The sequence below is a fragment of the Crinia signifera genome, chromosome 9, assembly GCF_055691185.1.
Source record: "Crinia signifera chromosome 9, ASM5569118v1, whole genome shotgun sequence".
NCBI lineage: Eukaryota > Metazoa > Chordata > Amphibia > Anura > Myobatrachidae > Crinia > Crinia signifera.
Genome location: NC_139225.1, coordinates 11665145 through 11690681, shown reverse-complemented (window position 1 = coordinate 11690681; position 25537 = coordinate 11665145). Strand labels below are relative to the sequence as shown.

Sequence of the window (25537 nt, the reverse complement as noted above, 5' to 3'; positions counted from 1 at the left end):
CAGGACGTGTAATGGACATTCACGATTACAGTATACCAGTCATTTAAATACATCATCTTTAAATCTTAACACTTAACTTAATAAACTTATCTAAAATAACGACACAGACACAAATTCTGGCGTTTCAAAATAACGAATGTCAAATTTATTTTGACAACAGACTAAAGACTATAATATTGGTGGCGGCACTAAAGTACGGTCAGATTAAGAAAAGGGGGGTGGGTAGGATCACCATAGCATTCATACACCGCTGGTGACCAACTCTCCCAGCCATCCACCCGGGTCGGTGGTGGCAGGCATCTTCCGTGCACAGAAGTATGGCTCGTGACAATCGATGCCTGGAGAGCGCACCCACTATCTACACACATTCCAATACACAATTGACCGTTCTTTACCGCCGCCCAAGTGAAGAAAATAGAGACAGAAATAGGGATGGGAGGGTGGGGAAAACTTCCAGAGAGGAAGCTGCTCTCTGGTCACAAGACCCTTCTCCCCTTCTAACTCCTCCCACAACACCCATTGGCTGCCAGACACAGCCCTATCTATCTTCACTGTTACCTCCATGCAGCATGATCCCCCTTTGGTGATTTATGTCACCTCCAGCTTAATCAGCCATCGGTGTTCCTTTTCACTTAGAAATTCACTCAGGCCAAAGTCCTACACTGAGCAGGTTTTTGGGTCATTTTGACTTAAAACTCAAACAGCCAATAAGAATATTGTTCCAGGGATGGGTGGGGTTATCCGAGTGATTCAACATGTGATAATGGATGTACAAAAGAAAAAGCTAACTTTGCACATTATTATACCTGTTTATCAGGACTACCAGGACTAAGAATGTGAATGTTTTTCCAGCACCAGCAGCATCAAGTGGCTGTTACGTTATATATACATGTAAAGCTATTCAAGATGAGCCAGTCTAAAGCAGTGAGTTTCCGTGACCTGTTCTCTGAAAGTCTATAGGCAACAAAACCAGTACATGCTGTATCAAAGGCAACCTGTGTCCTGAGTACCGAGGTTCCCATAAACTGCTGTTGTCAAGTTTTACCCAGTGATAACCAGTGCTGTGTGTGTCTTATGGCAGATGTTACTGTGACTTCCCATTATTTCACGCAAGTCCTTTTCATGGGGAAAAGAGGTCTTAAAAATGCCACATTTAGGAAATTTAGTAAATGGAGGATCACAGAGGGTATAGAATTAAAATAAAAAGTGTAACATTTTATTAAAAAATAAAAAAAATAGACACGATCCAATGAAAATAGATTTGCACCCAGTTTGATGAAAGCAATATTCAGTGCGGATCTATAGACCCCTCTCCTGTTTCTGTGAGGGACTGATAAGGTATCAACACAGTTAATGTGGAGTATTGGTTCCAGGTGTTTTATTGTCCGCTGACCATGAGTAGGGATTTTGTCGCCGAGGCAGGCGGATGGCTGCGGTGGCCATATTAAATGTCATTAGACTAAGCAGTATACTTCCGAATCGGCTGTGTCAATAGGTCTTGGTTCAGGGTTCTTTGAGCAGTGTGCAATGTGTCCGGCGGTATCTGTTGCAGGGCTGACGCGTTTCGCTGCTGCTTTTTCAAATTACTTTTGCCTCAATAACTGAATCCCTACTAATCATGAGTGGAAAATACAACACTGAGAACCATTTACTCTACATTAACTGTGCCAATACCTTATAGGGGGTGTGGTATGGGGCTCCGACAGTCGGGATCCCGACTGCCCGTACTCAGACAGCATGACGAGTGCAAAAAAGCCCCTTGTGGGCACGCTGCGCTCGCCGCCTATTCTATTCTCCCTCTATGGGGGTCGTGGACCCCCACGAGGGAAAATAGCGGGTGGCCGTCGGGCACCCGGCTGTCTGCGTTTTGACAGTCGGGATCCCGACATCGGGTAAATGACTGTCGGGATCCCGACTGTCGGAAACGCTTCCGGCACCCCTTATAGGTCCCTAATAGGAACAGGACCCTCCAAAATAGGAGAGGGGTGCTCAGATCCTCACTGAATATTGCTTACACCCAATTGGTTACCCATGAATTTATCATGTCTCTTTTTAATATATTTTAATAAAATGTTATACTTTTTTATTTCAATTCTATATTCGGTACATGTGTACTTTCACAGCGCCAGCATGGCGCCTGTGCGTCTGTGTCCCCTTGCGGGGCTCGCTGCGCTCACCCACGCTACGGGCTCAGTGGCTTGCTACGCTCGCCACGCTATCTAAAATCAACTCCATGTCAACGTGGATAGTGGGGGAACGAACTATCCACATTGGCATGGAGTTTACAGCCCCGCAGCTGGACACAGACGCACGGCGCCATGCTGTTGCCGTGAAACTACACAAGTACCCTATATTCTTATATATATCCTAAATATTCTCTAAGTAGCGCTGTTTAATAACTCTTTTCCCCAACTGTCTTTTACGGGAGTGACCACACCGGTCATAAAAGCCGCTGGTTGAGAAAATAGTCCCATTTTGGCGCCTGTAATATCAGTTATTGATGTTAACATATTTTCTAATTCCATTTCTTGTGCTTGAATTTTTTTTTTACGTGTTTTTACATTCAGTAGTGTTCTGCAAGCTTGGCGTGGACAATTCAGATGTGATTAGATTTAGCATTGCTCCTTGGAAGCCACAGTGATGTCAGCATATGTTAATAGTAGGAAGCATTTAGTATAAGTACACACCTCCATCGTGCATACATGTGATCCAGTGCTCCTTCCATGGACACAGCATCGGATCACCTTTGACACCATGGGCTTGCTGAATGATTCATCCATCCAACAGAAGTTCCACTAGTCTTTTAGCACCGCTGCTGCCGCTGACCCCTCCCCTCCATAGCTGCGGCCTGCCAATCTCTTGCCGTCTGCAGCCACAGTGCGTCCGGAGACCCAGGAGGACCCATGCAGTAAAGATCCTGCACATGCTCCAAGTACTGAACATTGGAACTTTATAATAGCATCGGGCCCAAATTTCATAAATGTGCCCAATGTTTATTATTACCAAGGCCTGATTAAGTTGCAGCGTGGAGCGCTGGGTCCAGGAGGGGGGGGCACAATGGATTTTGCTAGAATGGGAGAGCTTTCTGGTGCCGCTGGATTGGGGCCAATCAAGGTCCCCTGGGAACTGTGGGAGCAGCGGTGCCTGCTGGGATTGCTGGTGTCACTGAGGCTATCCTGTGAGAGTCATACCTGGTTCCCCTGCCGAGGCTGTGATTGATTGATACCACTACTACCATACCCTCCAACATGGCCCATTCCATTAGGTACAAAATGCTCTGTTTCTGGACTTACCTGCCAGTGGCAGTTGCAGATGTGAGGCTGCAGCACAGTCCAATATTCAAAAAGGGGAGCCACACCTACTGCCACCCCAAGCATCACTGTCCTGGACTCACTGACAGTTGATGTGCAGCACTGTGCAGCAGTGCTGGCAATGGAGACAGTGGCATCAGTCACAGCCTAGGTGGCAGAGCCAGTCACAGCTCTCACAGGATCACCTCTTCCCAGTGTCCCTGCCTTGGTCACTCAGCTCCATTCTCATTGCCACTTAGTGCCCTAGCAGCTCTGGCATCAGTCACAACCTAGGTGGCAAAGCCAGGCATCTCATCTTCCCGGTGTCCATGCCTCGGTGATGCTGGCAATTCCAGCATGCACTGCTGCTCCACAGTGGCACCGCTGCTCCACACCGCTGCTCCACAGGTCTCATGAGACACCAGGAAGCACTCCCACCCCAGCGCAATCTATTTTGCCGGTGCTGTGCGTCCCCCAGGACCCAACTTGCAGCCTATTGGTTATCAGGCCCTGCCATTGTAGTCGATGAGTACTTCGGCACTTGTGTATTATAGCGGCGCCCATCGCATCGCATACCATAAGGCATGCGATGGTATGCAATGCGACGCAATATCGCGCGATATTGTACAGTCATACAATTTTAAAATTGTATGACATTGTGTATGACATACAATGCCATACAATGCGATGCGATTAAAAATTGTATAAGCACCCTAATGGGTGCTTACAATGTTAAATGCACCCCCATGCCCCCCTCCCCACTATAAACGTGAACCCTAAGCCTGGCGAGCGTCCAGCGGTACGCGTCCTCCGACCTTTTCATACCCCCACTATCCACGTCGGCGTGGAGTTGAGAATAGAAAGTGTGGCGAGCGCAGCGAGCCACCGAGCCCGAATCGTGGCGAGCGCAGGTATCGGCGTCCCCTCGCGGGCTTCACATGTATCGGCGTCCCCTCGTTTACCTGTGAAGGTATCCGCGTCCCCACGCGGGGCTCGCTGCGCTCGCCACGCTTCGGGCTCGGTGGCTCGCTGCGCTCGCCACACTTTCTATTCTCAACTCCACGCTGACGTGGATAGTGGGGGTATGAAAAGGTCGGAGGACGGGTACCGCCGCCCCTCGCGGGCTCGCTACGCTCGCCACGCTTCGGGTTCACGTTTATAGTGGGGGGGGTGGCGTGGGGGTGCATTTAACATTGTAAGCACCCATTAGCACCCTTTAGGGTGCTTATACAATGTTTCATCGCATAGGGGGCCAAAATCGCGTTGCATCGCATGCCATCGGGTGCATGGCATGCGATAAAAACATTGCGCGATGTACATCGGGGGCGCCGCTATAATACACAAGTACCGTACTTCAATAATGGCAAATCTACCAAATTCTGAATATTTGCTGTATTGTATCGTATACTACCCTCAGATTTTGTTAGCCCCCTATATGGGCTACTATAGCTGAAAATTGGAGAGGATGAATCTATTGGCCACACAGGTGGATTTGCCCCCATTATTGGAATAATTGGTGTATCGGAGAGCCTGTGTCCCAACAAGAGACATTTCTTAAGTTACAACTAGTTCACTTTTCTTATTGATGCATTATTGTTAAATAGACCTATTAAAGTGGATACATCAAGTCCTCCAGCATGCAACCACAAGCTCATATAAATGCACTATCGATATATACTGTAGCAGAAACCTTAGAGCCGTGTAGTGGGGGGAATAACATCGAAATACATTACAATATTAATGGGACAAGGTGGTTGGCTTAAAAAAGTAATCAGTATTTAAAAAAAAAAAACCCATCCAATGGCACCCGAGATTAATTAACAATATAACTACATCAAAGAGTTACTATTGCCTAGATTACAATCTATCCCAGGCGGGGGGCGGGGGGGGGGGGGGGGGGCGCTCCTGTGCTCCCCCGGGGGTCACTGCATGCGGGGGGACAGGGGGGTGCCGGGTATTGTGGCGGCAGGCCACCGCATCATTCCAGGGAGGGTTGCCAGGGGCGGGAGGTGCCGGTGATACGGCGAGTGCCACTAAGTAACTCCAAGGGTGGGGAGGGGGAACGGGTGATGCAGCGGCGGCCGCTTAGACGCTCGGGGTGGGGGGGGGACACCTGCCAGCGCCACTCACCTCCATCCAGGGGGAGGGCATTAAGATTATATCATGTATAATAAATCATACACCCTGGACTAGATTTACTTTGTGACGGCTATTGCTACAAGCACTCCTGATAAAAGATTGTATTGGAATTTTGCTAATTGCTGTATGCAACAAAAAACTTTGGGGTAGCATCACATTTGGAGTGCATGGGTTTGAATCAGCCTGCCACAAGCGGCCCCATAGACTATGGGCTGAATTGGCCCCCAAAGTCTATATACAGTATATACTCACAATTAGCCTGGTGGCTCAGCATTATGCCTGGTATCTTTATGTTTGGGCTTACTGGGCAGATGCCCTAGGGCCCCACAATTCTAGGGGCCCTCGAGCAGGGGTTTGCTGGTGCTTCCAGAGTTACCTGTGAGGCTGGTAGAGATTTCTGCCCGGCTGCTTTGATTGTGAATTACACAAAATCAGAGCGAAAGAACATTCTCTTACAGCCTGCAGACAGTTACCGGCGCCGCAAATTTGCCCGACAAATTCGGCCGCTCGGCATGCAAACGGAGGTTTTATGTGAACATCCATTCGCATGCCTGTGGGAACCTCCCCCATCATTCGATGGTCGCTTACCATAAAATGATGTGGAAAGCGCTCATCTATGCATGGGTGGTCTAGACCACTCGTCCGTCCATATAAGCAAAGAAAAGCAGGGATATGGGCGGGAAGCTGACATCCGGTTTAGTCATCTGTCCGCCACCCGCATGCACTTCACGACTTCATTTCCTTACGCATGCCCTGCAATGAAACGCAGGGCGTGCACCAGCGGCGTAACTATAGCACCGCAGCCCCCGCCACCGCGGGGGGGGGTGCTGTGCATGTGGGGGCGCCGGGGGCTGCGGTGCTATAGTTACACCCCCCCCAATCTCCCGCAGACTTACCTATCTCGCTGGTCCCGGTGGCTCCGTTCTTCTGCTGAGGACCACCACAAAATGGCCGCCCCCATATAGCACACAGTTCTCTAAAACTGTCTTCTGTATGGGGGCGGCCATTTTGTGGTGGTCCTCAGCAGAAGAAGAACGGAGCCGCCGGGACCAGCGCTATAGGTAAGGCTGCAGGGGATTGGGGGGGGGGCAGTTTGCATGGGCGGCGGGGGAGTGGGGGGGTTTGCATGGGCGGCGGAGCGGTGGGGGTGCGGGGCGGCGGCGGCGGGGGCGCCCCCCCTAACGGCGGGGGGCGCCCAAAACTTAGTTACGCCACTGGCGTGCACATATAGTAATGACCCTCTCCACCCCCTGCTCGGAAGGTCAGGAGCGAGCACTCGGCGACCGGACTTCTCGCCGAGGGCATAGAGACATGTACAGAAATGGTTCGGTTCGGTACGCTGCACGAATTAACGTCCGAGCGAAGCGATCTGAATAAGGCCCTTAGTGTAATATAAATTCTTGGCAAATGCCGGCTAAACAATGAAAATAGTTTAAAACTAAAGCAGTACATTACACAATGTTACCTTATAAGTCAACTTTAAAATCATATAGTATATTGTATATCAAAGTTGTCACTTTGGTCCTTATTCTAGTTGAATCGGTCGGATGCGTATTTTTGGACAGGAACCAAGCCCCGCCTACCGTACGGATCACTCACACCGTCCGAATGAGGTATGACGCCGACCGAACAGACCGCGAGTGGATTTTTCATGTAAACACCTCCACCATCTGTGGGAACCTCCCCCAGCATTCGATGGTCGCCGACCATCGAATGCTGGACCAAGTGGTCAGGCAGCACCGAGTGCTCCAGACCACTCGGACATTTCTCCGTGCGAAAGCAGGGATATGGGCGGGCAGCTGGCATCCGGCTATGTCATATGTCCGCTTACACACGTGCGTCACGGACGGATTACCATACGTAGGCCCAGCGTTTTCATGGGAACGCCCATGAAACGCATACGCGTACGCATATGGTAATGAACCCAAACATCCCTTCACGCCCCTCTCCACCCCCTGCTCGGATTGTTCCGACCGATCGTTTTCTGTACAGAATTCACGCCGTATTCGGACGTGCGCTGCGTTCGCACATGCGCAGAAACACCTCTGCACATGCGCAAACACCAACCATCGGCCGTCCGTCCGTACTCGGAGCCATCCGACTCAATCAGAATAAGGGCCTTTGTGTGGTGGTGTGCGCTGTGCTGCTGCTGCTCCGGAACACACCCAGCATTACTGCACAGAACATACCGAACAAATAATATAGTATCTCATAAATCCATCCAAACTACAATCCTGGAAATGCCTTCAATCATTTCATAAAACATAATAGAAAGTACAGTATAGAATGCTTTCACCTGATGAGGTTTATCGAATCCTCTCATTAATTCCACGTTTTACCATAGGGGGGAGCTGCAGAGATCGTTTTAGAAGTGAGAGTGTAATACATGCAGGAGTTAAAAAAAAAAAAAGGAGAAAAAAAAAGAAATAAAACGTCCCACTCTAGAAAAAAAAAAGCGATCTACAAAACGGCAAGCAGGGTACATTACCTGTGCTTCCAACCTAGGAGAGTCACCGAGGATACACTGCACATTTAAATGATTTGGGACACTGTTTATGCCTTTGCTGTGTTTTTTTTTTTTTTTTTTTGGTTAGTGTTTTTTTTTTTTTATGTTTACATTTTTTTAAGTCATCTTTTGGTGTCCTGGCATAACATGAAATAAATGATTTCAATCAGAATAGTAAAAAAAAAAAAAGATAAATCAGGATAAATCTGTTCCAGTATAAAGCATTTTTTTTTTTTTTGGGGAAGAAGGTACTGACTTTCCTCTTCATCCGATGGGGACTTTTGATGCAAACTCTGGATTATCTGCTTACAAGTGAACTGGAAGAGAAGAGGGAGAGAGGGAGGGAGATTTGTGGAACTTTAAAGAACCTTAAAAAGTAAGGGGGGGGGGTGGAGGCAGCAATAATACAGCAGGCAAAGGGTGGTATTTGTAGCAAAAGGCAGCTAAAGAATCAAGTTTCAAGACTTCTTTTTGGGAAGCTGCCTGTTAAAGGGTGTATGAGGGCTTCTCAGCAAAAAGCTGGAGCATGAGCTGCGAAGTAGTAGTAGTCAGCCAGGAGGGAGGAAAGGCAGAAGCACTAGGAATGTGTGCAGTGGACAGGGATGAGCATGGAAAGTGGGGAGGCAGCAGGAAAAGGGGGGATAGTGTATGCTCAAATTTCTGCTACCTGAATGGATGTTATGTGTAAAAAAAAAAGGAAAAAAAAAAGGCAGAAGAAAGACGAACAGACACAGAAAATAAAAGTGATCCAGCCCAGTCATCAGCCTGCACTAGATCTTGATTGATCAGGCTTGATCCCTGCAGGAATCATCCAGTGGGGACTGGGAAGGTGGAGCACCCCTTGCGCAGATTAGCATATTCCTGTTTACTCATCCTAGGAGGGGGGCTTCTCTTTCATTTTGTAAGGAGGAGAGAGGAGGGGGCTTAGGGGACAGTGTGGGCTTTAATGCTTATAAAGAAGGCAAAAAAATGTTCAGTTGAGCATCCTTTAAAGGGGGGGAAGAAAATAAGCATCTAATTGTCAGATATTGGTTTTGTTTGGAATTTTTTTTCTTTATGTTTAAATCTCTTTTACTTTACATGGAGTGAAAAAAAAATTAAAGGGCAAATTGAAAAAAAAAAACTAGTGGACCCCAAGCATCTACTGAATGAAGAGACCCATCAGGTCAGTGCCTCTTGTTTGGTCATCCCAAGATCCTTCTTCAGGAATACACAAAGAACAACAAACAAACAAACAACACCAAAGAGGTCAAGTGCCCGGCAGGATAAGCTGGCAGATCGGGAGATCCTAGTGGGGAGCAGGGGGGGGAAGTGCTGGAGATGCTGCTCGGGACTTTGCTGCTGCTGCCTGTCGGGCTCCTGCTGGACGCAGCCTTGGCAAGTGCCTCCAAGTGTGGGACGGATGAACGCACGCAGCGGGCACGGGGAAGCCGCAGTTTGCGCTCTGGGCAGGAAGGCTCCTGGAAAAGCCGCAGTTTGCGCAGTGTCCAGGAGGGCTCCTGCGCCACCAGCCTGGCCCGGGGCCGGAGGTCCCTCACCAGCATAGAACACCTGAGAGGGCACCACCACCAGCGAGAGGCAAGCGAAGGTGCTGAATCTGTGGCCACCGGGAGAGCCCTTTATTTCACCGGGCATGGGGACCAGCTGCAGCTGAAGGCTGGTAATGAGTTGCCAGGGGACGCGTTCACCTTACAAGTTTGGCTGAGAGCCGAGGGAGGGCAGAGGTCCCCAGCAGTTATTGCAGGTAAGCACCCACTAGTATCATGCATGACTGCAACTTGTTTCCCATGCCTGTCATTGTCTAGGTAAAAGCTCTATGACATCATCATTACTTGTGTCTGTAAATTCTGTCATCATCATCATCCTCCTCATCAACATCATCATCCAGGACAGTTGCAGTGTCTGCATGCTGATTATATTGCATTTAATGACCCTTAAAAAGTGTATTTTGTGCCCTTCCCTTGGTTTGCGGGACAGTAGGTAACAGTAAAACCCATAACTAGCACTTTTTCTAGAGAGCTAGCCAAGGCAGAAGTTCTCCAGCAGAAGTACTGTGTAAGGCAGGTGCACACAGCTACTTGCCTGCAGTATCAGGGCTGCTCACTGTCACTGTTACATACATGTTGCTATTGCAGAACCCTAAAGAGATGCAGAAAAAAAATGACACAGGGGGCAACTTTCTAACCCTGGAAATCTGAGAAGACTTTTGCAATAATTTAAGGGAATGTCTGGAATGCCGAACTTTTGCAATGGGTCTGTTTTGGGACAGGGGGGAAATTTACTAAAGTGTGAGTTTTTAGAAGAGGTTTCTCATAGCAACCAGTCTAGCTATTATCCTAGATAGTGCTAGATAAAGGACAAGTAGAATGTGATTTTTTTTTTTGCCATGAGCAACATCTCTCACTTGTAAAATTGCCCACTTTAGTAAATGTACCCCTTACAATCTGTATGTGTGGCAGCCACAGAGAGTGGGGCGCTGAGCAGTTAGCATTGCATTCTTACAAGTTGCAGGTGAATAAATCTGGAGGTCTCTCCTGCTGCTAGAACTGGCGATGAGAGAGATTTCACAGAAGCGCCCTCACATATGGCCAGTGATGTCATTACTACAGAGCCAGGGAGGTCCTGAAGTTTGGGCAGTAGTAGGAGACTTGGGTACTGATGAAGGTAGATCCGTTATTTCGGTGATTAGGAAAAGCAGGACTAGCTGCCTGGACCCTTGATGTCATCTACAGTAGAGAATGTGGTGTAGCAGCGCAGCCGATGGGGGAGATGGACTGCTATTTTATTTACTATATAAACATACAGGCGTCGTGTGTACACTGGCAAACACAGTCAATCTGTGGGGGTGTTGCTTAGAAAACGCAGCAGCGAGAGGTGTGAGAAGGGAAATCCTCAGCCTCAACCTCAGAGCAAATAGCCAACATGAAGCTTCTCTTGATAACAGTTCTGCAAATGAAACTGCTTCTGCGGCTCTTGTAGAGTTAAATGGTTTCCCTTTAAATCCTACACATATAAAGATTTCAAACCTTGTTGTTAATTCTTATAAGTGGTATAGAATAATATTAAATGAATCTCTCTCTTTCTCTCTCTCTCTCTCTATATATATATATATATACATAAATACGGTATCAAAGGGGTCAATTCAGTTGGGTAGGATGGGGCAAAACGCCTTTGTAACGGTGCTGAAACACCGGCAACCTTACCTCGCCTTTACTCTCCCCTACACACATCGATTTTTGCATACAGCCTGGCCGTGAACAAAAATCAGCGAGTTTGGTGCTTCTGCAAGTGACAGTTATATGCGCACACTTGCCGGCACTTATGCCATAAGCTTTATTGAATTGACCCCCTTGTGACATCAGCACCGCATTCTTCACGGTAGTAAATGACGTAACAAAATAAAATAGCTTCTTCTGTCTTAACAAGCTCAACGAAAGTACTTTGCCTGTAAACCCGACATAAACAAACCCTACACAGTATATATGTCTAAGAACAACTACGTAACAGTTCTAGGACAAACCGTTAAAAAAGGAATAGGAAATACAAACAACGGTAGTAAACAAATAGCAAAGGAGTGTGGAAGTAATTGTGTCGCTACCTCCCGCTTTTTAATGAGTAGCTGTGTAAAAGGAACCCGTGATAAGATGTATATGAATGCTGCTACTGCAGTTGTGTGGCAGCTGAGGGTGGTGCCGGTGCTGTGTGTGGCAGCCTTGTTGTGATGTGGGGGGAGAGGTCTTACCTCATGAGGGTATGTTCCACTATGATGACGACGAGCCACTAGCGTAAGCGTAGCCAGCGTTAGCAGCATGAATAAATAAATGGTTTTCTTCCAAGAGACTTCTCTTGGCAGCGGAGAAGATTTACTATACTGGCGTAATGGGGGCTATACATTTTGCTTTAGGGCACCATTTCAAATATTCCTCATTAACTTGTTTCTTTTGCTCGACTGTTTTTCTACCTAGAATTTTTTTTTTTTTGTACTTCATAATTTGTACCATATTTAACAGCTACCAAGTTACTGTCAAGAACAGGATTTTGTTTTGTGAAGTTCATTTCGGTAGTTGTGATAATTATAATTGTTGTCAGCCGTTCCGCAGCACGTCTCTGTGATCACAGTGTGCTGTGAGTTGAACTCAGATGATCTCAAGGATCTGCTGTGAGTTATCTGAATGTGCTCCAGAATTTGGATATGCCTTAGTCGGTGGTGTCAAACTCATGGCCCTCCAGCTGTTGTGGAACTATACGTCCCAGCATGCCCTGCCACAGATTCTATAGAATGGATTGCTAAAACGGTGGCAGGGCATGCTGGGACGTGTAGTTCCTCAACAGCTGGAGGGCCTTGAGTTTGACACCACTGTAAAGATGTAAAGAATCATTTGCCTGTGGTCAGTTAAATGTTTTATGCTTGCAGCTTGCTGGTTCTGTCTGTCTGCCCTTATGTACGCATAATGCAAAGAGCAAACATAAGGTAGGTGTGTGTTTGTGTGTGTGTGTGTGTTTCTGTCAGCTGTGATCAAAAACAGTGGGAGTATGCAGAACAGGCATATGAGATGAAACAACTATAGAGACCCAAACAAATTGCCCTCTTCTGTGCCCCAAATTGACCCTCGTCAGCAAGTGGGCTGAGATCACAGTTGGCCAGCCCAGCGCAGGGGCCCGGACAGCATACCCCGCATCCATTTTTGTTACTTTCTGCCCGCCCCGCTACTGCCTATGTCATTGATTTGATATGCAGAGACGACTGTGGCATCGTCGCAGAGTCTCAGTGACAGGTTTGTCAGGGAGGGGCCACATATTTCGGCATACGGGTCCCCTCCAGTCTTAAAACATTGCTGTCAACATAGTGATAGGCTGCAGCTGTACATTTCCCAGGGTTCCACAGTGTAAGAGAAAGTGAGTCCAAGAGACCCTTTTCTCAAGAACATTTGGTACTTATGAGTTATCTGGGCGCCCGATTTTTTGATTGTATGCCTTAAGTTAAGGCATACAATCAGATGCGATGCGATGCGATATCGCATCGCATCGCATCGCATGCGACCATCGGATGCGATGACCCGATTTTTCCATAGGAATCAATGTTAAAATGGACTGAGTCCATTTTAACATGGAATTCAATGGGAAAAAGGGGTCCTTTTCATACCCCTACTATCCAAGTGGGCATGGAGTTGGATATAAACCTGTGGCGAGCGTAGCGAGCCACCGAGCCCGAAGCGTGGCGAGCGAAGCGAGCCCTGCGAGGGGACGGTATTCTATGTCCCCTCGCGGGGCTCGCTACGCTCGCCACGCTTCGGGCTCGGTGGCTCGCTACGCTCGCCACAGGTTTATATCCAACTCCATGCCCACTTGGATAGTAGGGGTATGAAAAGGACCCCTTTTTCCCATTGAATTCCATGTTAAAATGGACTCAGTCCATTTTAACATTGATTCCTATGGAAAAATCGGGTCATCGCATCGCATCGCATCGGATGGTCGCATGCGATGCGATGCGATGTGCCCGATCCGACCCGATTTAGAAATCGGGCGCCCGGATAACTCATAAGTACCGAACATTTTGACCCTTAACTCATGTCCTCACTGTTAATAGAGTCGATAGCAGGTGTTAATTAACATGGCAAAATGTGGATATTACCAAATAAGCTATTAAGAAAGATTCACACACTTATTTATTATTTTATTTATTAAGTTTCTTATATAGCGCACACATATTCCGCAGCGCTGTACAGAGAATATTTGAACATTCACATCAGTCCCTGCCCCAGTGGAGCTTACAATCTATATTCCCTACAACATGTACACGCACACACAGACATTCTAGAGTTAATTAACCTACCAGTATATTTTTGGATTGTGGGAGGAAACTGGAGTACCCAGAGGAAACCCACGCAAGTACAGGGAGAATATACAAACTCCGCACAGTTAGGGCCATGTTGGGAACCGAAACCATGACCTCAGCGCTTAAAGCTGGATGTATCATAACTAAAAATGTGGTCTACCGTAATGATCCCTATATGTTTCCTCTGGGGACCTGCGGCGCAGCAAGTCACATAGAATTGTATGGGAGTGTGATGTGCGTATATGTATCAAGCTTCATAGAGCGCAACTTGCTGGAACTTGGAGCACCAATCAGCTGATTGGACATCCGTCGGGAAATCAGAAAATCCTCTTCAAAATCTCTGACTCGTTGATCCTATTTTTTGATCATCACATTGGAATGGGAAATCTATCATTTACAACATTTTCAATTTGGTAGACCCAATCCAGGCATCAGGATAACAGGGAATTGACCCAATACTACAATACCACAATCCAAAAATGTATGTATGTATCTTGATGTACAGTATGATCCCCATAACATAAGAACAGAAGAAAGAATGTAACACCCTACCTATATATAAGCCACAGCTGTTAAAACAACTACTATGCATCTGTGTGTGTGTGTCTATGTATATGCGTACACACTGGTGAAGGCAGGAGAGGGGGTCTTTACAAAGGTCTTTGCTTAGACCGAAACGTTGACCGTTAACCCACTGTCATGTAGTGAACAAACCTGTTGTGGTATGTATGAATAAATAGTCGTCTGCAAGCAAAAGGACCGGTGACTGCTTTTTTATGTGGTACGAGTCTTTATTTTCTCGTATCGTGGAGACACTTGTCCTTTAATAAATGTATCTGTTTGGTTAAGCGTCAGCCTAAACTACATTATCAGCGTAGCCCAACGGCTGCCTTACATGTGTAGTTTCTCGGCTTGTATGATATGGCAGGTGTCAATGTGTTCCTGAAACTCCCCCACTATCCACGGCAGCCCGAATCGTGGTGAGTGCAGTGAGCCCCGAGAGGGGACGCGTTACGTGTCCTCCCGACCTTTTCATACCCCCACTATCCACGTCGGCGTGGAGCTGATTTTATATAGTGTGGCGAGCGCAGCGAGCCACCGAACCCGAAGCGTGGCGAGCACAGTGAGCCCCGCGGAATAGGAGCCCGAAGCTTGGCGAGCACAGGGAGCCCCGCGGAATAAGAGCCTGAAGCGTGGTGAGCGCAGCGAGCCCCGCGGAATAGGAGCCCGAAGCTTGGCGAGCACAGGGAGCCCCGCGGAATAAGAGCCCGAAGCGTGGCGAGCGCAGCGAGCCCCGCGGAATAGGAACCCGAAGCTTGGCGAGCACAGGGAGCCCCGCGGAATAAGAGCCTGAAGCGTGGTGAGCACAGCGAGCCCCGCGGAATAGGAGCCCGAAGCTTGGCGAGCACAGGGAGCCCCGCGGAATAAGAGCCCGAAGCGTGGCGAGCGCAGCGAGCCCCGCGGAATAGGAACCCGAAGCTTGGCGAGCACAGGGAGCCCCGCGGAATAAGAGCCCAAAGCGTGGCGAGTGCAGCGAGCCCCGCGGAATAGGAGCCCGAAGCTTGGCGAGCACAGGGAGCCCCGCGGAATAAGAGCCCAAAGCGTGGCGAGCGCAGCGAGCCCCGCGAGGGGACGCGGATTACATGTCAGGTCCCTCTCTTTGGGGATCATGTGGATAGTGGGGGTATGAAAAGGTCAGGAGGGCATGTAACACTGCCCTCGCCACGCTTCGGGCTGCCGTGGATAGTGGGGGTGTTTCAGGAACACATTCACACCTGCCATATCATACATCTCAGCAAAAGATACTCAGACGCAGGAGTGTATCATTGCTGGAGCGTCTGAGACACTCCTGCGTCTCAAACAGATGGAGCGCCTCTCTGCCGGCACCAGCATGATCCCCTCTCTGCCAAAGAGAGGGGATCATGCTGGCGCCGGCGGTGTGAGAGAGGTGCTGACTACGCTAACTACACTGGGCGTAGGAACACACTAAGCTGATTCTGACAGGTAGGCTATGCTGACGGCGTAAGGTGGCGCCGTGAAACTACACAAGTACCATATATATATATATATATATAAATATATATATATATATATATACAATCCAAAAAGAATGCAGCACTCCAGCGATATTTTTTAAAAAAACTCTTTAGTGAGCAAAGGTGATACAGCAACGTTTTAACACAGTAGTGTTGTCATCACTACTGTGTTGAAACGTTGCTTCTTTTTGGATTGTATATATGCTGCGGCGTTGTGCAGGCACCCGCTAAGGAATAGTGGGACGAGTGGCTGTGCTGGACTACCTCAGATTATAGATATATATATATAATAGTTCTATACATGTAATTAGTTATTTTGTAATTAGTGTTATTATTACTAACTTTATGTGTAATAACTGTAAAATAAGGGCCTCATTCACAGAACGTAACACTTTGAGGATTCGCTAATGGGCTTATTTCATCCTTTCGGTATTTGACAAACAAGGCTAAACATAGATTACCACTGTTTGCCCCTGTACTGATGCCGCATATGGGTGGGAGTCACTGGACCTCACCAGAGAGATAAGTAATGTTAAATAAATGCCATCTGCATATTCATTAGAATCAATCCAATACTAAACAAAATATGTCTCTGGCATTAGGACTCATTATCAAATGGGGTCATTAGTTTTAACAAACAGAAAAACCAGTAAGAAGGCCAAGCTTACAATCTATAGGGATATATACAGTAAGTGTTGTAGGGCTAGACTGCCCATCTGGCACTTATGCTAAATGGCAGATGGGTCCACCCTCCAGGAAATCAATGTCATGTGATTCATTCCTCACCATCCCCCCTATAGTGTAGGCCATTTTCTGCAATCCTCATCTGTCAAAATTTCCATACACACGTATGTAGGAGAAACATTGGACAACGTAGTCCCCATCTCTTTCCACGTGTCAGAGTTGAAGTGTTGACCTTTAAGGTGCTCTTTCATCTTTTGGAAGTGGGGTGCAGCGCCTGCGGTTCAAGCAGGGCCGGCGCCACCACTAGGCAAATCTAGGCATTTGCCTAGGGCGCCGGCCACTGGAGGGCGGCATTTCGCCCCCCCCCGTGCCGCGGGGGATACCTGTCTTGCGGCTGTATATATAAAGCTTGCGGCGGCGGCAGTGGGGGGTCCCTGCAGTCAAGAAATAATGAGCGGGTACTCTTTACCTAGAACGGCGCCCATCGGGGTGATCGCGGGATCGCGGGCAGTACATAAACGGCCGCGACGCGATGCCCGCGATCACCGCGATTTTCCCATAGGGAACAATGTTAAAAAGTCAGATTGATCGCGATTTTGCATTCAATGCCTCAATGCCCGCGATTTTACCATAGGAATCAATGTTAAATGGGCTACAGAGCCCAAATAGGCTCAATTAACCCTTAAATGTCACCCCAATTTTTTTACGCCACCCCACGATCCACGCCAACCCGAAGCGTGGCGAGCGCAGCGAGCCCGCGAGGGGCGGCGGTACGCGTCCTCCGACCTTTTCATGCCCTACTATCCACGTCGGCGTGGAGTTGAGAATAGAATAGTGTGGCGAGCGCAGCGAGCCACCGAGCCCGAAGCGTGGCGAGGGGACGCGGATACCTTCACAGTTATACGCGTCCCCTCGCGGACTTCACAGGTGTCCGTGGCGACGCCGACACCTGTGAAGCCCGCGAAGGGACGCGTTTACCTGTGAAGGTATCCGCGTCCCCTCGCGGGGCTCGCTGCGCTCGCCACGCTTCGGGCTCGGTGGCTCGCTGCGCTCGCCACACTATTCTATTCTCAACTCCACGCCGACGTGGATAGTAGGGCATGAAAAGGTCGGAGGACGCGTACCGCCGCCCCTCGCGGGCTCGCTGCGCTCGCCACGCTTCGGGTTGGCGTGGATCGTGGGGTGGCGTAAAAAAATTGGGGTGACATTTAAGGGTTAATTGGGTCTATTTGGGCTCTGTAGCCCATTTAACATTGATTCCTATGGGAAAATCGCGGGCATTGAGGCATTTAACATTAAAATCGCGATCAATTAGGCTTTTTAACATTGTTCCCTATGGGAAAATCGCGGTGATCGCGGGTACACGATTTTGATGTACCCGCGATTTACCCGCGATGCCCGCGATTTTTTACCCCCGACGCCCGCGATTCTGATCGCGGGCGCCGTTCTAGGTAAAGAGTACCAATGAGCGCTATCCGCCGGGCTATGCGGAAGTGCTTCTGTTGTGGAAACACTGGCCGCACGCTGATTGGCTGAGATTCAGCCAATCAGCGTGCGCCATGCGGCCAGTGTATTCACAACAGAAGCGCTTCCGCGTAGCCAGGTGGATAGCGCTCGTTATTTCTTGACTGCAGGGACCCCCCGCTGCCGCCGCCGCAAGCTTTATATACTCAGCCGCAGGACAGGTACACCCCCCCCGGCACCGGGGCGCCCCCACCCCGACTCGCCTGGGGCACTCCGGTGCCTTGCACCGGCCCTGGGTTCAAGTAGGTTCTGCCACACATCGTTCAGCCCCGTCCTTGCGCCCTGCAACTTTCACCTCTTCCCAATGATGAAAGAGCACTTTAAGGGTCAACACTTCAACTCTGACACGTGGAAAAGGGATGGGGACTATGTGGAAAAGTGAATACAAATTGATTTCATTGATTTCAAGAGACTGGGGCCTGGTTTACCCTGCCAACATCTATGTGTTGGAACATGTGGCTGTGAAATGTGTATAGATCATCTTGAACATTGAGGTTTGTATCCTCTTGATCACATGTTTCCAGGTCTCCTCATAGAATCAAGTGAAATAATTAGCTCCACCTGTGGATCTTTTAATATGTGTCAGTCAGTAATGAGTGCACCAGCAGGTTGAGCTGGAAAACATGAACTGTGTGAGATCCTGAGGACCAAGTTTGAGAACCACCGCTCTTGATCCGCTTAAGGATTGTGTCGATTTGCTGCATTTCTAAGCACATCGGTATGCGATGATATTCCGGTTTTCATCGGTATTTTAAATGTTATTAAAGCGAATAAACACCTCCATGATTCATGATTACTAGTTGAGCTTAAACTCTAGCTGTCCAGCAGTTGAGTCTAGTGACTCCAAACACAAGCTGGCCCACAGTCGTCAGTGGGTAATTAGCCCTCATTGACCAGTAGGTGCTGCTGCAGCGTAACCATGTATATGCAGTCTTTAGCGTTTAGCGGTGTTGATGTAGGAGCCTGGTAGTGGCAGAGAGGTACCCATCCTCTATGTAGGGAGTCAGCATCGATTACTGGTGGTGAGAGGTCACATTGGTCTCATTGGATTTAAACAAAGAAGCATTGAGCGGAACTCTTTGTGATAATAACATTTCCATAATCTCAGTCAAAATCGACGTGATGACATGATTTGAAGTGGGCAGACTGTTAAACGCTAGTTGTGACATTAAGGGGGACATGCAATCCCGGATCATGACTGTCAGTCCGTCCCGACAGCCGTGATCCATGCCCGTTTGCCTTTTACTCAACAGCAAATCGGCAGATGGGATTCAATGTCCCGCCTGCCGATCGGCCAAAAAGGAGGCGTGTCTGCGGAAACGGCCATGGATTGTCAAGATACGTCCGGGATCGCGAAAAAAAAACCCACGGCCATTCTCGGCAGAACGGACCCGACAGCTTTTAAAGTCGGGCTTGTTCTGCCGTGATGCCCGCCGCTATTTCCCCCGTCGGAAATAGCAGCGGAGGATTGCATATCCCCCATAGTGCCAATCTTGCAGAATACCCATCTGCATTTGACTGGAAAGTCACCAACTATGAAATATGTGGGCATGTTAACATTTTATTTTTATTTTAGCGGCACAGTCACTGAATCAATCGTTTTACAACATACAAGAAAACAGGGCTAATTGTATTGCTAGGCAGCCGTTCCACATATATGTATATATATATATTAAGTAGGAAATATTTTATACACATTTTTATTGGATTCTTAATAGAGATGAGAGAAGAGATTCAGCCAATTTCAAGATTCTTTCTCATTTCAGCGACTCACTGCTGGCAAAACCATTTACATAAGACTGAGCCAAAAACATAAAAAAAAATTCTGAAGTAAAAATGAAGATTCCCTTCAGAATGCAAGATCCAGTACACAGATGTGTCCTCATACACCTCTGGTCCGACTGTGCCAAAGAACCCAGTTTTGGGCCAGATGCAGTAAGCTTCTAAAGTGATAAAATGGATTTTAGGAGTGATAAACAGCCGGCCAATCATCTCCTGCCTGCCATGGTTTTGTGTGCTATAGACTTGAGATTTGTGGCTTGGTTCAGAGTTGATCACAAAAGCCAAATCTTTTTCAAATAGGCAAAACCAAGTGCACTGCAGGTGGGGCAGATGTCACATGTGCAGAGAGAGTTAGATTTGGGTGACTTATTTTGTTTCTGTGAAGGGTAAGTACTGACCACTTTATTTTTACACTGCAATTTAGATTTCAGTTTGAACACACATCATCCAAATGTAACACTCTCTCTGCTCATGTTACATCAACCCCACCTGCAGTGCAGCATGGTTTTTTCCATTTGACAAAGATTTGGCTTGTGTGATTAACTCTGAGTTAGGCCCCTGTGGTGACCATACACTAATGTGATTTCTCGCAACAGTATGCGGCCATCCAATCCCGATATATCGCATGCGGTCCTTTTGCATATGATGTATTGCATGCTACCCTGTTCCCCACCGCTGGAAGGGAATCCGAGCCGCAAGTCAGGCGTGCAGGCATCCTATGTCAAACAAAAAAATGTTGCCCAATCTCACCTGATTTCTAGTCCCAATCTGTCGGAATTGGGTGAAATTTGCCCAAATCGCATAATTTTATGGGGGCCTTAAGCCCATTCAACTTTCCTCTAGTATACCGATGTATCCACATACACCTCTCGTCAGAATGTGTTTCCTTTGCCCCACGAATCCTTCCCACAAGAGACTTTAGTCATATCACCAATGTGACTAAACATCCTAGCATCTGATGTGCGACCTCTAGCATGTATTGTATATACATTCACATTTCGTAAACTTACAAACTAAACCTGAAATATAGACTCGGAGACTTAGGTTTGGCAGAAATTGTTAGCTGATTTATTTAAAGCACTTTAAGCTAGATGCATTTATTAATAATTAATGATTTAATGGTGGCCCAGAAAGATTGGCTAATTAACTAAGCTCCACCCCACATTCTGCCTACGTCATCAAACCTACCCTAACAAGCGGTATCCACTCGCCCTCCTGCATTGACTACCCACCTGTCCGGGTGGGGTCGCTGTCCCCGAGCGGGTTATCCAACGAAGGCCTAAGTCAATGAGAGGTAAGCACACCGAAAAAAAAAAACATATACACTGCAAGATCACTTAATAAAGAACTAAATCCATTAACCTGCCGTTCTTTCCCGCCTATCAGCCAACGCAATTAACAACCAACCAACTACAAGCCAACAAGGGAGGGAGGTCGGGAAAATCTTCAGGAAAGAGAGGAGAGGAAGACTCCTCCCTTTCCTGTAATCATATCCCAGCTAAAACTGCCATTCCCTGAATCCTTATTGGGCAACCGAGTCACATGCTCTCCCAGGTACACACAGCCTTGGATGTTTAACCCACTCCACGCCTATTGCAGTCATTACGTTAATCAAAAGTACAATGCAAATGTACACTGGCCTCTGTTGTTGGCATGTTGGTATTTTTATATCCAGCTAATCTGGGTACAAATGCAAAAGATTCATTTGGTTGCAACTTTGATGGTGTCGATTATCGGTAGCCTGTGTATGCATTATGGCTGCAGCGTGCCAAGATACCTCTACGATGCCACTCATAGCAAGGAATCAGTCTCAAAGGGATTGACAAGAAAAGGCCGTATGGGGGAGTTCCTGCAAAGACGCAATCATGTCATGACCACTTTTGTGGCGTATAATGGCATGAGACTGTGATCTTGTACACATAAAATATGGCGCCAGCCTTGGATGCCCTCAGGAAGTCAATGTCCCTCGTATCCGCATTGCAGTTGTGACAGAGTTTGCCGTTACTGAGATTGTTGCGATGGCTTTTGTGGGAGTCTCTGTTTACTTGTTGGTAGTTAATACACTTATGATGCTTCGCAGTTCCGTCAATGAATGCCACTGCTGTGTTAGCAACGAAGATGGGGCGGGCATAGCCACAGGAACCCCCAGCTTTCGTTTTCATGGGGCATTCTCATGGGCATGTGCCCCTGGCTTGCCCCAATGCTTGAGAAGGGCTCAGCGACTATGCAAGTCACTGAAGCCATTCACAAAGGGGAATTGCACAAGCGCATAATGTACCATGCACATTCGCAATCCGACAGCCTCCAGCTGTGCACCACTGGCGCACCACCACTAGGGCCACACCCCCTGTCGCCCCCCCCCCCCCCCCGCTTATGTTGTCACCTCCGGCCAGTGCTGACTCCCCCCCCCCAGAAATAGTACGCCAGGGCTCAGTGCTGCTGCCGCCGCTGCCATTTACAGCAGTGGACAGGCAGCAGGCCCCACTCTGCAAAGTTCGGGCGACTCGGTAGTTCGGTTGCCCGGCGCATCTGAGTCCCCCGAACATCCCCGAGCCTGCCGCCTGGTCACTGCTATGCTGTCTGTGAATGGCGGCAGGCGATCCGGGGTGGGGAGTCAGGACTGCACTGGCTGGCGGTGAGGGGAGGGGGGGTGTCTGTGGTGGGTATTTCTGGGCCAGGACAAACCTGCCCTGGTAGGTTTGTCCTTCCCCAGAAAAACCCATCACTCAAGGGGTTAATGTGTCTGCTTTATATCCATTCCTGGTTATAGCCAATTCGCCTGGATATATAAGGCTGTTAATAACTAGAGAAATGTGGGTTCTTAGGGTAAGATGTATGAAGCGGTGATAAGGGAGGAGAAGTGATAAAGTGCCTGGTACTTTATCACCGGCCAATCGGCTACTGAATGTCCCTTTTTAAACCCAGCCTGTAACTTAACAGTCAGGAGCTGATTGGCCGGTGATAAAGTAACATGCACTTTATCACTTCTCCCTTATCTCTGCTTCCTACATCTACCCCTTAGGGTACTTATGAGTTATCCGGGCGCCCGATTTCTAAATCGGGTCGGATCGGGCACATCGCATCGCATCGCATGCGACCATCGGATGCGATGCGATGCGATGACCCGATTTTTCCATAGGAATCAATGTTAAAATGGACAGAGTCCATTTTAACATGGAATTCAATGGGAAAAAGGGGTCCTTTTCATACCCCTACTATCCAAGTGGGCATGGAGTTGGATATAAACCTGTGGCAAGCGTAGCGAGCCACCGAGCCCGAAGCGTGGCGAGCGTAGCGAGCCCCGCGAGGGGACACAGAATACCGTCCCCTCGCGGGGCTCGCTTCGCTCGCCACGCTTCGGGCTCGGTGGCTCGCTACGCTCGCCACAGGTTTATATCCAACTCCATGCCCACTTGGATAGTAGGGGTATGAAGAGGACCCCTTTTTCCCATTGAATTCCATGTTAAAATGGACTCTGTCCATTTTAACATTGATTCCTATGGAAAAATCGGGTCATCGCATCCGATGGTCGCATGCGATGCGATGCGATATCGTATCGCATCGCATCTGATTGTATGCCTTAACTTAAGGCATACAATCAAAAAATCGGGCGCCCAGATAACTCATAAGTACCCCCCTTAGTTCCTTGAATTGAATCAGTGTTCGGATTTTAAAAATGGCATCCTATTGGCCATCAGCTCTGACATGTTTTGAATAGCCAAAAAGATAAATCCGGATAAATCCAAATTTACGCATCTCTAAAAATAACTGCACAAACGCTTGCTTGTTGTGCTTGCACTCTAGGATATCAGTTCCTGGTTTCTTGACTCTGCAGGGACCAGTTCACAGTAGCAAAGAGTTGTAACACAGCCTGAATCAATAAGAAAGCCAGAGATTCAATACACACTGAGCTGACAAGTGTAGACTGGGACGTTCAGATGAGACACAACAACCTGCTATACCAACGTCTGTGTGCTTGTACAGGCTTCTTTATGTAAGATTATAGGCTGGGGACAAATGTGCATCCTAAGACACAGCATCGGACCTACCATTGGAGGTTTGCGGTACCCCATACCTCCCAACTTTTGCTGCTTCTGGATCGGGACACACTCGCAGCCCCGTCTATTCTCTTCAGTCTGGGGGGGGGGACAACTCCCAACTGCGGGACAATGGCGGCCCCGGGTGGGACGCCGGAACATGCCCAAAAACCATGACGTTCCTGCGTTAAGCGGGACAGTTGGGAGGTATGTTGTTGCTGCGCAAGCTGCTCCTTGGCCGACTATTTAGGACTCCTGCGAAGCCACACCCCCACATGCACTGCATGCTTGGCGGGACTTGGAGAACCACAACTCCCAGCATGTGGGACATTAAAGGACCCTCTACAGTACAAATAGTGAAAAAATACACAGACACATACGTAAAGCAAATCTTTATTACACACATAGCCCATTTATCCAATACTCACCTACACTAGCTTGCACAAAGCATCGGTCCCCTTCTCCTGTAGAACTCATTTACGGTACCAGTTGAAAGACAACATACTCACCAGCCGCATCTCACGCGCTCATGCATCCATTTCCGAGAATGGAGCGCCACAAGCGTCTCGACGTCCTGTTTTACAACCTGTATTTTAATTTGCATTCGTATGGGTATAGGAATACAAATGAATACGTCATCCAAAGAATACGCAGGGAATCAATCTAAACGAAAGCTTCCTATGCTGAAATACGGCACATCATAAAATACGCCAGGAAAAGACACCTCGTTTTTTGGGCCTATTTGGCTGAGGCCTGCACGGATCAGTCAGATCATGTCAAACTTTAAACTTTCGACCTTCCCATTGCCGACCTAATGCTTAAGTTGACCGTCCGCCCTGTTGACCTTTGGTGGTCGACATTAATGTAGAAATGGAGCCTTCCTCAACTAGCCGTTTCTGGAGAGCCATGGTGAACCAAGGCCTATTGTTCTCAGCTGCAATACAATACATAGAACAATACAGTAGGGGATAAGCAGAGTAATCCTATTACTCACTTAATCCTATTAACCCCTTCAGTGGTGTGTTTTTTTTAAGGAGAGCTCCCCATTGGGCGAGTTTTTTATGGGGAGCGCTCCCCCCCCCCCAAAAAAAAAAAACCCCACTACACTCTCCCCGGGTGCGGACAGCGCCGCTGAACTGTGAATCAGCCGCTGCCCGGCCCTGCTCCCCGCCGCCCCGACCCTGCTCCCGGCAGCCGGCTTGTCATAATCCGGCACCGGCCAGGTCAATAGAAAAGCCGGAGGGGAGGGGGGATGGAGGAAGGAGGAGGAGGCGCGGCGTAGGAGAGGGAGCCGGGCAGCGCCGAAGCTGCCTGAGTTCAGCGATTGAACTCAGCAGCGCTCTAAAAAGTGTCAATCCCGAGAATTTTCCGGGCTTGCCAGACTGGGCACTGAGGCACAGCCCGGAAAATTCTCAAGATTGCCACTGAAGGGTTTAAAGGACTAGGGGCCTTATTCTGGTCTGTGCGGCCGGAGCCGAATATGCGGCCAGGACCGTGCGTCCTAAACCCCGCCTTCCATACGGATCGCTCACTCCGTCCGAATGCGGTAAGCCACTGACCGCACGGAGCACGAGTGGATTTCTCATGTATACACCTCCTACATCTCTGAACCTCCCCCATCGATGGTCGCATACCAACGAATGCAGGACCGAGCGGTCAGGCAGCTCCCGCAAGCTCAGACCACTCGGGCATTTCTCCATGCA

At 48.5% G+C, this 25537-nt stretch overlaps 1 protein-coding gene across 2 annotated transcripts in view; it reads left to right on the top strand.

Moving 5' to 3' along the window:
- Positions 1-8678: 8678 nt before the first annotated feature.
- Positions 8679-25537, top strand: part of PAPPA (pappalysin 1) — a 308026-nt gene continuing 291167 nt past the window's right edge. The window contains exon 1 of one of the 2 annotated variants that reach the window (XM_083161036.1): positions 8679-9679. In XM_083161036.1, coding sequence (XP_083017162.1) covers positions 9256-9679 — 424 coding nt within the window. In that variant the 5' untranslated portion in view covers positions 8679-9255. The remainder of the gene's footprint in view (positions 9680-25537) is intronic. The other variant, XM_083161035.1, reaches the window with a different exon arrangement.